Source organism: Musca autumnalis, unplaced genomic scaffold, assembly GCF_047663935.1.
Source record: "Musca autumnalis isolate F117 unplaced genomic scaffold, ASM4766393v1 scaffold_5, whole genome shotgun sequence".
NCBI classification, from domain to species: Eukaryota; Metazoa; Arthropoda; class Insecta; order Diptera; family Muscidae; genus Musca; species Musca autumnalis.
This window is the reverse complement of record NW_027412088.1, coordinates 45380217-45395265: the sequence shown is the minus strand read 5'-3', so window position 1 is coordinate 45395265 and position 15049 is coordinate 45380217. Positions and strand designations below refer to the sequence as shown.

At 36.4% G+C, this 15049-nt stretch overlaps 1 protein-coding gene across 1 annotated transcript; it reads left to right on the top strand.

Annotated features, from left to right (window-relative positions):
* The first annotated feature begins 2668 nt into the window (after positions 1–2668).
* LOC141386426 (carbonic anhydrase 6-like) lies at positions 2669–13631 on the top strand. Its single transcript, XM_073954886.1, has 5 exons — positions 2669–2750; positions 3160–3204; positions 12638–13053; positions 13124–13360; positions 13422–13631. The coding sequence occupies exons 1-5, from the start codon at positions 2702–2704 to the stop codon at positions 13617–13619; spliced, it is 945 nt and encodes a 314-aa protein (XP_073810987.1). The 5' UTR covers positions 2669–2701; the 3' UTR covers positions 13620–13631.
* The last annotated feature ends 1418 nt before the right edge of the window (positions 13632–15049 follow it).

The following is a 15049-nucleotide window of genomic DNA, read 5'->3' as shown; positions in this document are numbered from 1 at the left end:
TAGCGGTACCACCCGATTTCAGGTATTTGTGAGAATTTTATCTTCATTTGTGCCCGAATTAGCTGCTATTTGGCATTTATGGTTTCCAATGATACAGACATTTCCCCATCAAAAATTGTGAACATTGGTCCAGGTTTTGTTATAGCCCCCTTATAGCGGTACCACACGATTTCAAGTATTGTGAGGATTTTATCTTAATTTTCAGGTCGAATTGGCTGTAACTTGGCAATGGGACCCCCATTGGTACAGACATGTTCCCACCAAAAATTGTGAACATTGGTCCAGGTTTTGGTATAGCTCCCTTATAGCGGTACCACCCGATTTCAAGTATTATGAAGAATTTTATCTTCATTTTTAGGCCGAATTGGCTGTAACTTGGCAATGGGACCCCCATTGGTACAGAAACTTCCTCACTAAAAATTATGGACATAGGTACAGGTTTTGGTATAGCCCCCATATAGCGGTACCACCTGATTTCAAGTGTTTTAAGGATTTTATCTTCGTTTTTAACCCAAATAGGCTGTAATTTGACATTTGGAGTCCCCAATGGTACAGAAACTTCTACACCAAAAATTGTTGACATAGGTCCAGGTTTTGGTATAGCCACCCATATAGTGGTACCACCCGATTTCAAGTGTGACTTGCCGACGAAAATGTGGATTAGGATTAAAGTTCAAAAGTGTTGCAAAGAAGGTACTTAAAGGAATGGACCGACATAGTCCATTATGGAAGTGGATATTATTTTGGGAGTCATTCCTTTTCAATAGATATCGCGCCCACTAAAAATTTCAGTAAGTCATCGTATAACTTTTGAACCAGTATGCCAGGAAGCATGGAACTGTCCACGGAAAACATAATATCGCTGTAAACAGGACCACAACGAACAGCATCAGTAAACATTTCCAAAGGATTTTTGTACAAACCTTAAACTGAACTTCGACACAAATGTTGAACTTTTGTGGGGGAGGTACCCTAAGGTAACTCCATTTTAGAAGTTCAAAAAATTTTGACGAAGTATTAGATGATCCAAAGTTTGAACCAAATTTGTTTAAGATCAGTTGATCAGTTCGAAAGTTACCGTGCCCTCCAGCCCCAAAATATGGTGCCATAGGTGTTTTTTACACTTCTCAGGCTGTTTTCTCAAGAAGTATGGACTTTCCCATGAAAAAACGTTCACCGTGGTAATTGCAGCGAATACAAGTTGCTTCAACAAAAATCAAAGTGATTCGAGAGCAGGTCTTAAAGTGAACATATCCGAAATTTTGTGTGGGGGAAGTACCCGAAGGAGTGGACAAGCATAGTCCATATTCGAACCTGATCTATATCTGGTATATGTATTAAGATGTGTAAAGTATGGACCAAATTGGTCACTCCCTTCAAGAGTTGTCGTGGCCACAAGTTTTCCGAACATTTTTGAACTTTTGTGGAGGAGGTACCTGAAGGAGTGGACCGATATGGCTTATGTTCGAACTTGAACTATGTTTGGACAAAATATTACGAAGTCCAAATTTTGGACCGTAAAGGCAGATCCGTTCGAGAGTTATCTTGCGCTCCAACCACTACACACGGTGTCAGAGGGGTTTTTTGCAACTTTCAGACTTGCGCCTAATCCGACATGTACCGTCGTAAGCGGGGCAGTGAATATAAGTTTCTACACAAAAATCAAAGAGATTCGAGAGCAGGTCCTAAACTGAACTTTTCCGAATTTTTGGGTGGGATGTACCCGAAGGCGAAGACCGATTGGAACCTCATCTAAGTTTGATAGAAATTTCAGGATGTGCAAAGTATGGACCAAATCTGGTATAATTAAAAAAAATTTTCTGTTTTTCCTTGTTTTACCTTGTCCTTCAGGGATGTTATGGAACATCAGCCCTTAGTTCGAGAATTGTTTAACATTTTAATCGAAGTTAGTCCTTGTGATTCTGATTGCAACGGCTGCCACGATCGCTATGGAAAGGAATGATCTCCAAAATTAGATGCTGTTTTAAGAAAGATTATGCCTGTCCATTTTTTGAGGTATCTCCCCTGATCGTGTTGAAATATTAAATCGTTATGATGAACATTATCAATTTTTTTTCTAGTGAAAGCCAATGATTTTTAAGACTTGATACCCGAAATGTCCAAATATTTAGGGCCACCAATTCTTTCGCATTAAAGTTTTTAGTGGTCTTTGTCTTATTTAGTGGTAATTTTATTCTCCATAATTCTCCCGATAATGGCCCGAATGTTCCAACAAAACTTCGCATAAATGGCATCCTTCAATATAAGAACAATGTATGGTACTCTGTGTGGACTGTGCATTAAAGCTGGTAAACTATCGATAGTTCGACTATCGTTTTGATCGCTGTCTCAAAGCTTCGTTTATATCGGTCTCAAAAGCAATTATGTTTTAAGAGTTTCGGGACAGATAACCTTTGTTTTACGACAGCAATCAAAACGATAGTCGAGCTATCGATAGTTTGCCAGCTCTACTGTGCATATTACAGTTAGGTCCACTACTATTGTCATTGTTTCCATATTTCTTTGTTTAACTATTTCTAAATGCACCAATTAACATTTAATATATGTAAGAGCTTTTGTTATTACAAAATGCTTTAATAATTTATTTTGCAATATTTTATGGTCATGCCAATGGTATTGTAGTTAAATTTCAAAAACAGTTTTATGCATTGAATCATTGCACGTATAATCGGTTAGAAACATGAACGAATTTGAAAAATTGAAAGTGTTAAGCATACTTAAAGTAATATGTAAGTTTGTTGTAGTTTACTTGTATCGCCAATTTACTGAAAGTGTGCCATATCTCGAAAATTGCGTTTTTGCAGAAAACGCATTTCAAGTTGTTAATTGAAATATGAATTCGCAATTTCAAAATATAATAATAATTACTTATAAAAAATATATGGAATATCTTGTACATAGAATAACCATGGTTTGAAATGTCCTACTGCTTCAGTTTTGAGTATAACAATGTTGTTTGTTGAAGAACTTATTGAAATATAAATTCGACGGAGCATATCCGAAAACAAAAAACAAGTGAAGTAGAAGAATTTTCTACATTGATAAATTAGTTGTTTTAATAAAACAACGGCAAGTGAACTATTGACTATTAAATCATGATATTTTTCATACACGTAATATACATTTTTCTTATTGCAGGTCTGATTTTTATGTTTCGGATCGGTAATACATTTGGTAGTAAAGGTACATAATTATTTTATTATTATAAAAATTCCAAATGTATTTTGTTATACATATGAAATAGCGGACGGTAGGCAATGTCCAAGACCTGTCGTTTTCAAAAGTTTGCAATACATCGTTCCATACATCATTACATGTACCAAAATGAATGTCTCGAGCAGCGGATTAAATTTGGCTATGTGTTTACGTGCATCTTAATCGAATCATCAATACATTTTTGATGAAGATTTGAGACTTTGGTGGAGTAAGAATGATGGTATATGAGGAAAAGTCAAAATTTTTTAGTTTCCATGAAGCCAAGGTTTGCACTATGATAATACGCGAACTATTGTAGTTTACCAGTAACTATGACTATTGCTGGATTAATTTAGATGTTCTTGTACAAAACTCAAAAATTTAGCAAACAAATTTAATTTACGTGGTAGTTACGACCGCGTAAAGGAAAAAACATAGGTAAAAACACGTTGAAGCTAAACAGGTTTTTTTACATTGCTATTCGATTTCTGATTAAACCATTCAAATGATGGACATCTGTCCAAAGTAAAAGTAGGAGAATACAAAATGAAGATTACACTTCTAATGTATCACTTTCCAAAATTTCCACTGCATCCTCCTTTTACGGATGCTGACATTTTGAAGCCGGATTTCAGGTGTTTTTTTTATGTAACTGGGACGCGCATTCGGATATTTCGAAAAACCAATTATAGGATTAAAGAACTCGCGATTTCGCATAATCTGATATGTATATTGAGTATGCAGCCCACACAGCAGCAGAGTAATCTACTGCCAAAGGCCAAAATTTAGGTCGATATTTTTTCTAAAAAATCTATTTTTTGGGTACAGTATTTACAATATCGTTTTGAGTGTGCTGGTACCCCGCGATATTTTAGTTTTTCGACGATCCGGATCATATGAATCACAGATCGTAAAAATCCTTCTACTAGAACGGCGGAAATGGCTACTGCAAAAATTGAAAAATTTGCGAAAAATGTTTTTCAAAATATCGCTGACTAATTCGCGTTTTATGTGGATCGTTTCCATTTCAATGAAGAAAGTGAATCATCACTCGCGTTTGTGCGAAAACAGCGGTTTGAAAAATTTAGTGGCATGGGAGCTGTATCCGATTTATCCAAAAAATACTGTGTGATGCTACATCCACGGTTCTTAATGGATTTTATTGAAATATGTTTAGATCGATGTATTTTTTCACGGTTGATAGTGAAATCGGATGCGCATAAAAAGTGTATGCACTTTGTGCAAAATATAAGCGTTATACAGTTTGTTGCACACTAAACTGCAGACGATGCTACATTTTAGCGGCCAAAGTAAATCCTGGCAAATGTGTACAAATTAAAAGAGAAGAATTCGCTGTATTGGTAAACCGCATGCGCATCAAGTGATTTTGAGGATTTCGCGATTTACACGCATTTCAAAATGAACATTACCCGATACAATTTTATTTCAAGATTATACCCCATTTAAAGGAACCCAACATTTATTTGAAAGATATCCATATCTTCTGCTAGATGTTAGCGTGTTTTCGAGAAGTGATTAGAATAAAAAATGTGATTTATTGCGTGAAATTTAACTAAAATAGAAGAAAAAGTCCGACCTACTTTTCTTAAATTTTGTTGAACTAACTCACAAAATAAATTTTAATAAATATTTTCTCTTACAAAAATTTTATAAATTTCCTCAATATATTTTTGTTTTTTGCTATAATATGCAAACCGCTAAACGGATTTGTATAGTTTTGGTTTCGTTTGAATCTTCGCGATGTTTAGATTACGAATATATATTTTTAAATATCTTTAGGATGCGTAAACAGCTTGAATTTTATTAAAACAAGTTGCAAAGTACCAATTTTTTAACTCTTTCTCAATTTCCGCGAAAACTTAAAACTTTTTCACTAATGTTATGGGGCCTCAGTAATCATATATTACGTAGGGAGCCCCTAATTAAGAGAGTTTCTCAATATAATGATTAGAGTCTTTTAAAGATTTTTTTCTTTTTATCAGAATTGAAACCGCCATAACTTTTGCGCGCAACAACCAAAATTAGTATCTCGAACAGATTTAAGAATGGGATTTTTTCCCAATCTATGTACCAAAAATCTTTCATGTAGCTTAAAAAAAATTTTTAATTTTTTTTTATGGAAAACTAAAAAATTTTGTCTTTTCTTCATATACACTTTCATAAGGGTTAGGTAGGGGCGATTTGAAAACCTTCATGGGCCCTTCGCGTTTCTTATTCCTGGGATTGAACTGAGCAAAAAAGTCCACTGGACCATATATCTACCGTGAAAATCGAGCCTCCCGATTTTGACTTTAAGTTTTTTATTGACGTTTTTGGATATTTTGGCATATAACAGCCAACCCATTGAGATTTTCGATCCAACACAAAGACAAACATTGTAGCCAAGACAGTAATTGAAAACTCTCTAATACATCGCAAAAGCATTGGAACGCTCCTTCAGGCAGTTTTGACCTTAAGAATGTGCAAACTTTTCGGAAAATGTCGATAAATGACATTGTGCTATAAAATTTGACACGAAAAATATTTAAGTGTTCTGATGCAAAATAATATCGTGTTGGGATCCATGGACAACGACAATGCCTTTAGTTCGTTTAGGTCACTTCGTTTTACTTTTTTATTACGGTAAAAAAAGTGAAAATCTGGTTTTCTTACATTTTCAAATTTAAACGGACATATCTTCTTTTTTTTATAACGGATTTCTAGTGATCCTTCTTCCTTTTAAAGGGATGAATAATATCTTTAGAACAAATTATTATTTGTTTAAATCGGTTAACAAATGGCTAAGTTATAGTGGTTTAAGCCTGAAAACCCCCTGAAAAAAAACTATAACTGAATTTCTCATAATTTTCAAAAATATAATGTTTTTTTGTTAAGTTCAATATTTAGTTTGAAAATTATGAAAAATTCCTTTATAGGTTTTTTGTGGGGTTTTTCAGACATAAACCACTATAACTTAGCCATTTGTTAAGCGATTTAAAACAATAATAGCTTATTCAAAAGACATTATTCACCCCTTTAAAAGGAAGAAGGATCAAAAGAAATCCGTAGTGGAAAAAATGAAATATGCACGTTTAAATTTGAAAATGTAAGAAACCCAGATTTTCACTACTTTTACCGTTATAAAAAAATAAAACGAAGTGACCCAAACGAAATAAAGGCATTGTCGTTGTCCTTGGATCCCAACACGATATAATTTCCCAGCAAAATAAATTGGAAGTAGTGCAATGTGGACTAGTTCTGTCACGGCATGTTTTGATGCAGTTCCAACGGAGTCGTGAAAAAGGCACTCCAGTCCTCACATTTTAACTGCATTTGGATGCAATCCAAAGAATCACATCCACTTGTCACATTTTAACAACATCCGGATGCAGTTCAGCGGAGTCGTGAAAAAGGCACTCCAATTCCTCACAATTTAGCAGCATCCGAATGCAGTCCAAACGGAGTCGTGAAAAAGGCACTCCGTTCGCTACATATTATTAGCAGTTGTTAGAGATCCCTACATGTACATAAATCAGTTTGTACATCTCTACAGGCAGCGACATAAATTTTCCAATAAGAGATAAGCGTGTTAATATTTTCAAACATTTGTTAATACAAACTGAATAATATTTCATTTGTGAACATTTTTCCGGTAACTCAAGAGAAGAAAATTTCCGAATGGAGTGCTGTTGGAGTACATGTCGAAATCTTAACTGGTGATGGGAAGACAACCCATTTAGCAAATGAAACAAAAACTTTTCAGCTTGGAACAAATGGAGAGCGGAGGAAACACGCATGTTTGCGATTGAATTCAATGGAGAATTTTCATAATTTGTGTTAATGTAATAAAGTTCTTAATATTTTTGTTTTACACAAATAATGCATTTTATTTGTTCTGACATATTTTGTAATGGCTTGCACAATTTCCGCAGAATGCCTGTATCAAAACACGTGCTTTGGACTGCCCCCTATTCTACCCCAAAGGGTTAGTTAAAATGCAATGCCAAAGGGTCAGTTAAAATGCAGTGCCAGAGGGTCAGTTAAAATGCAGTGCCAAAGGGTCAGTTAAAATGCAGTGCAATGGAGTGCCTCTTTCCGTAGTCACGCTCTTGTAAAAATCATGAGTGAAAATGCATAATTTGATGCACTTCCAGATCACTTGTACATATCATTTAACTGCCTCTTTGGAGGCAAACTTTTTGCTGGGTTTGCATCAGAACACTTGAATATTTTTCGGGTCAAATTTTGTAGCACAATGTCATTTATCAACATTTTCCAAAAAGTTTGCACATTCTTAAGGCCAAAACTGCCTGAAGGAGCGTTCCAATGCTTTTGCGATGTATTAAAGAGTTTTCAATTACTGTCTTGGCTACAATTTTTGTCTTTGTGTTGGATCGAAAATCTCAATGGTTTGGCTGTTATATGCCAAAATATCAAAAAAACGTCAATAAAAAACTTAAAGTCAAAATCGGGAGGCTCGATTTTCACGGTAGATATATGGTCCAGTGGACTTTTTTGCTCAGTTCAATCCCAGAAATCAGAAACGCGAAGGGCTCATTAAGGTTTTTTTGCTTCCACACAAATCGCCCCACCCTAATAAGGGTATATAGTAAAAACCAAAAATGTTTTACAATCGATGAATTCGAGTTTCACCTATTCAGAATTCGCGAACTGTTTACATATTCTATATAGTATGATTGAAATACTTTAAACTGAAGTGTTTTAGGAGGGATCCCATAATGTCGACCGTTAAAATTATTTTTCGTGGAAGTCGTGTTGGCTTCAATGCAGAAAAATGGGTTAAAGGCAACCAGTTTTTTATGTTCCCTTCCGTTTTCTGGCTTAATTTTACATTTTATATACCTATACCCAAAGAAAGAATCACAGAATACTCCATGGGCTACATGATACTAGTGTGTAATTGTTCGATATATCAACTGCATCCACCTAAAATTGATGCTGACATTTTGAAGCCGGAATTTCTCAGTTTTTATACTCTACACCACACAGTGTTAAGGGGTATTATGTATTTGTGCATTTGTATGTAACATACAAAAGGAAACGAAATAGACCCACAGTTCCTTTTGGGGATATACATATAATCACTTTCTGAGTCGATTTATGCGTGTCCGTCCGTCTGTCTGTCCGTCTGTCCATGTATTTTTGTTCGCAACATACAGGTCGAATTTTTTGTCCGATTCAGCTGAAAATTGGGGACTACAACTTTTTTAGCCATAATAAGAACGCTATTGCTTTTGGTGAAAATCGGTTCAGATTTGGATATAGCTCCCATATATATTTTCGCCCGATTTCACGTATTTGCTGCACCATACACGCTATATACGTCCAATTTTGATAAAACTTTGAATGTGTGACTGAATTTTGTCTACAATATATTTCCGATTTTGATGAAATTTGGAATGTTTGACTGAATTCGGTCTAGAAATAAGTGTGCCAAATTATATCGAAATCGGTTCCGATTTGGATATAGCACCCACATATATTTTCGGCCGATTTCACGTATTTTCTGTACCAAACACGCTATATATTTCCGATTTCGATGAAATTTGGAATGTGTGACTGAATTCGGTCTAGAAATAAATGTGTTAAATTATATCGAAATAGGTTCAGATTTGGATATAGCTCCCATATATATTTTCGGCCGATTTCACCAAACGAGCTATATAAGTCCGATTTCAATGATATTTGGAATGTGTGACTGAATTCGGTCTGGAAATAAATGTGCCAAATTATATCAAAATCGGTTAAGATCTGGATATAGCTTCGATTTATATTTTACACATTCACAGTGGTGTAGGGTGTCATATAGTCGGCCCTGCCCGACTTTGATCCTTTCCTTACTGTTTTTTTTAATTTCTTTGCACAAATCGACACGGCATCCACCACGAACAAACCTGTTTTTGGGGGCAGGTGTTCATGCAATATCAAATGTATGCTGGTGGAAGAAATGGCCAAGGATGCCTCTATCTCATGTCAAATGGCGATCAATCAATGTTCTCGGTGACAATGGTCGTGGCTGAACTACCTTCAGTGCTATACGAGGGGAATTAGAAAAGTTTCTGGCCTAGGCTAGAAAAGTTTTTGATAGTTTTTAGCCTAATCAGGACAGTTTGACATACGAAAATCACTTTGCAAAGAAGTGGAACTGGTTTTATGAATTCAATCGTGGATGACACTACATAGCTAAAAGCGAAGGTTGTGAGGATCGTCCAAATTCGGCCGTGTACCAGCAAAAAAGTAAGCCGTGCGTGAACGGATAATGCAAGATCGCCATGTTATATACCGTGAGATAGAGACACGACGTTTATAAGATCGTCACAGACGAATCTTGGATATATGTGTATGAGCCCGAAACAAAACGACCCTGTGGGTTTTTGAAGGCGAGCCAAATCCAACGAAAGTTCATCATGGAAGAAGCACTTCGAAGCATGTGCTCGACTGTTTCTTCGGCTAATCACACCATCACGTAGAACAGTTAATTCTGAGTGGTAAACTACAATTTGTTTGCCTGAAGTCTCCTGAGAAAGTCGAAATACGAATAAGAGAAAACGAATCATTGTGCACCATGACAATGAGAACTCTCACTCATCGATTCAAACCAGCGCTATTTTGGCAGGACAAAAAGTGGAATTGATGCTTCATCCGCCGTACAGCCCAGACTTGGAACCCAATGACTTCATTTGATTCCAGCACATCAAGGAAAAAAGGCGTGGTCACTGATTTTCGTCACCAGAATATGCTGTTGAAGCGCCCAAAAACCATGTTTTGGAGGTGTCTGAATCGGAGTGGAAAACAACAATGCTTCAAGAATTGGTTTGGGCGCATGAACAATTGTATAAATCATGATGGATCATGAGATAAATATTCGCGTTTTCAGCCTCTTCATGTCCGTGCTCCCCTTGTCGACCTCGGTCAAAGGATACTCCGGACAGTTTTCTCCTGGTGGTTCTTTTCGAGGTTTACTCAGGACATGTGCTGGTGGGAAACTCTTTTTCTTATCCTTTTTGCAGCCTCCGTTAAAGTGAAGGGAGAAATTTGAAGCTCCAAGCTGTTCTCTATTTAACCACGCCTGGTTCTTCTTACACTTCCGTAGTTAAGCCCCTTCCTATATTTAGTGTTTTTAACAACGGTGGTGTTTATTTTGCTGTTGCTGTTGGATTCGGAGTCGGGGTCACTCCCAGTCTCTGATGGTTGTGTCAAGTTAAATCTGTATCTAAGCTTTCCTGTCTCCTTCCTCCCTTTTTATACCCTCCACCTTAATATGATGGGTATAATAAAACGTGTCATTCCGTTTATAACCCATTGAAGTATTCGTCGGAGACCCTATAAAGTATAAAATTCTTGATCAGCATAAAAATCGATATCACTATGTCGGTTTGCCTGTCCGTGTGTCTGCTCTATCAAGAGAGGATGCAATTTTTAAGATAGAGCTTTGTAATTTAGTACAGAAGTTTATGTTACTCCTAGGATGTTTGGCACTGAAAATGAGCTATATCGGACCACGTTTTGTTGTAGCCCCCATATGACGGTACCTCCCGATTTTCGGTATTTTGAAGGTTTTAGCTTCTTTATGCCACTGAAATGGCTGGAATTTGTTATTTAGTTTCGTTGGGGTATAAAACTTTTCACCTGAAATTTGTCGGTATAGGTCCACGTTTTCATATAGCCCCCGTAGAGCGGTACCTTCCGATTTCGGTATTTTGAAGGTTATGACCTCAATATCCCATCGAAATGGCTGAAGTTAGGTATTTATCTTCGTTGTAGGTGTACAACTTTTCATCTGAAATTTGTAGGAACAGATCTACGCCTTCATATAGCCCCCGTAGAGCGGTACCTTCCGATATCGGTATTTTGAAGGTTATGACCTCAATTTCCCATCGAAATGGGCGAAATTAGGTATTTAGTCTTCGTTGTAGGTGTAAAACTTTCCACCTGAAATTTGTAGGTATTGATATACGCCTTCATATATCCCCCGTAGAGCAGTACCTCCCAATTTTCGGTATTTTGAAGTTTGTGACCTCGATATCCCAACGAAATGGCAGAAATTTCGTTTTCAGGCTTCGTCGAAGGTATTAAACTTTTCATATAGCCCCAATTTTTGGTGTTTTGAAGGTTGTGACAACAATATTCCACCTAAATGGCTGGAATTGGTTATTTGGTTTTTGTTAAGGGTATACAACTTTCCCCTTGAAATATGTCGGTATAGGTCCACACCTTCATATAGCCCCAATAGGACGGTACCTCCCAATATTCGGTATTTTGAAGGTTGTGAAATTTGTAGGACGTGGACCTAGTCTTAATATAGCCCCAATAGGACGGTACTTTTCGATTTTCGGTATTTTGTAGATTGAGACTACAATATCCCAACGACGACGCCCCAGCGATGACGCCACACCTTATCGTTTTTTTTGGGAGTATTATCAGTTAAGATATTCTACTCCTGCAAGGAATAAGAGGAAGAGCTTAGTTATGTCATAAACGAAAGTATACTAATTATTCCTATTCACTTTAGTACAGTTCGCGGTGGAGGGAGTTCGGCGCGACAGAACTGACACAGTTCTTACTTGTTTCCTTTAATTTGTGTGTACCTTCGATTACAGTTGCCAAGGTACCCATAAAACAGACGTGACTCGCAGGCAGATCACTTGTCCCCGCTGTTACTGAATTATTTAGGCCCTGGGCAGTAACTTTTTTCTTCTTGCCATCTAAAGTCATTTTTTCTGTGGAAACTCAAGGTTTGCCACAGGTAGGTGAGGTAGAGGGGTACCTACCTAGACTGGTCATATCACAATTGATTTCCCTCGTTTAGAGCAGAGCCCGTAGGACAGACATTGTCAAACACTTTACATGTTCTTATAAAATAAATGTTCATATTAGAATGAAATAAAGATTGTTTTGCAAAATTTCGTGAAAATACCCGTCTCCGACTTCAACAAAATGCAACATAGATTTCAATACTGAAACTGTAGTGGGATGAAACAGATACCGAAAAAATAGTAAAATTAAAATGCTTATAATTTCGGTAATTACCTGCCAAAATGGTCCCTTTTGACATCAAGGCCTCAGGTCTTTAGGGGCCCAAAACCGCGAAATTTAAAGTGATAGGGAAAACGCCGGGACATGTGTCGTCTTACTTTTGGTCTTCTATTCCGCTGCGGTGTCAGAATATGGTTAATAATTTTCGTGTCGCACAGTGTTGCCGACTTTTATTACTATTTTTCCCATCATAATTTTGCGTTTTAATTTTTCCGTTTTTTGTCGGTAATTAAAAATTGAGTTATTTTCTGAAATTTGACCAAATGACATTGGTGAAAGTGCGGATTATTTGAATGTGTTCAATATGTACAATATATTTATCATTTCTATTAGCATTAATAACTCATTTTTTATTTGCTGTAAGGACTAATTGAATCTGATACTAAGGGCAATGAATGTTATGGTAAACACAGCAGACCTTTTGATGAAAATAGTTTAGAAATTCAAAAGCGTCACTTTGAACCTTTTGCTTTTGAACGTTTCGATGAAGAACCGATAGAACTAAAGATGTCAAATACTGTAGACATGCTGATTATTGAAACTACGTATACGGCTGAGGAACGACCAATTGTTTATGGGGGACCTCTCAAAACATTTGGCAATTATGGTCTTGAACACGTGACTTGGCATTGGCTTGAAAAAACTGAACCAAAGAATGATTTTGGCGATACCAAACTACCCGCTGAACTACAGTTGATATTTTTTAATATCAAACATAGACGTTTTGATAGAGCAACTAATAAACCAAATGGTATTATTGGTCTGACATTTCCTTTAAAGGTAATTAATGTAAATATTAATTTCGTTTTTTAAGCATATTTTAACTTCCTTTGTAAAATGTTAACATTAGGTTGTCCAAAAGCCTACCTTGGATATTTTTCAAGTAATTGCACAACATTTACCCATGGTGAGGGAAGCGGGTGACAGCATTTTGCTTCCCAAGAATGCGTTGACTTTGTTGGGTAACATTTGCAAAGGGAATCTTACAGAGTTTTATACTTATCATAGTTCAAGCCTGACTAATCAGTGCATACTTGATATTATTTGGTTTGATTTCGTATCGCCCATTGAAGTTGGAATGGTATTTGTAAGTATGATTTTTAGAATTTGTAGTTATTTTTTTTTTAATTTTTCTACTGGTTTTACAGGCACAGCAAATGGAATATTTGGAAAATCAATCTGGTGGACAATTGATGAAAACACTCAGCCATTACAAGCCTCCGAATGAACCTGTCATAAAATCAGCTCTTATCCTCAATAGCGGCCCTCCTCGTCACTCCAATATTGAAACTGTATCGCAAATTATTTGTTTGCTATTAATAGTTATGTTAGGTGAAGTTTATTAATAAAAATTCATATCCGGAAATGCCTTCTCTGTACTCTTTTGGTCCGTGAGGTGAGATATAAGGAATGTATGGAACGGTCCATTTCTAAGGCTGTCAGGATCTCGCTGTTATAAGTATTGATCTGCTTCACTTGTATCAATTTTTATGAACTATTGTGAATTGTCTGGAATTGTAAGAAGACGTAGAACACTCTGTTGTAGTTATTATGGCTACACTGGTTAGGGCAGTTTCGCCAGAAGTCATTTGAAATTTTTTGACAGTTTGACATACGACCAGTAGGCCTATTCTGTAACTTTTAACAACTTTCGATATTGTTTAAATTTCTTTTGTTTTTGCAACAACTACAAAACAAACAAATGAAATTGTTGTAAAAAAAACAATGAGTGAAGTTGTTAAAAAGTTACAGAATAGGGGGCCTGGGGCTCAATTTTGTTTCTATGAAGAAGTGAAATGAAGACTTTTATAAAGGAAAAACAATGTCAAATGAAAAAAAATTTAAAGGAAATATTGTTCATTTCCAATTTTCATAGAAAAGGAATCCAGTCCCATGTGTTGGGTTGGTTACAGTGACTTGAAAAAATCACTTTGCAAAAAAAAAAAGGAATTTACTTGTGACATTTTCGCCCTATAATTTTTCACAATTTTTGACATGGAAAATTACGGCAAGAGTGCATCGATCAAAATAAATCTTTGCATTTCGATAAAGGGCCATCCTATATTGCTATGATAAACTGTTTTAATGAAATCAATCTTGGCCAAAACTCGCAAAACAACGAAGGTCCTGAGGGTATCCCAGAAAAAAAAAACTAAGCCTTGCGTGAACGTATAATACAAGATCGCAATATCATATACCGTGAGATATAGGCATCTTTGGGCATTTCTTCGACCAACTAAGGTTTGACATTGCATGACCACCTGGCGGCAAAAATCGATTTTTCTGACTGGATCCAGCAAACTTGGTCAATCGCTCAAATAAAGGCTCTTGTGGATTGGTGCAAAGAAATTGTGAACAAAAACAATCGCGGTGTTTCAAACGACATTTATAAGATCGTCACAGACGAATCTTGGATCTATGCTTAGGAGCCCGAAACAAAACAGGAATCGACCAAATCCAACGAAAGTTGTTCGTGGAAGAAGAACTTCGAAGCAAATGGTCGCCTGTTTCTTCTACAAAACTGACCGTGTAGCGACTATACGGCTTGAGAAAAATAGGACGGTTAATTTTAAGTGTTACACTACAATTTGTTGGCCTGAAGTCTCCGGAGAAATTCAAAAAACGAACAAGAGAAGACAAATCGTTTTTCATCATGACAATGAGAGCTCTCACACATCGATTCAAACCAGCGCCTGTTTGACCGGACAAAATGTGGAATTGATGGGTCATGCGCCATATAGCCCTGACTGGGGATCCAATGACTTCATTTGATTGC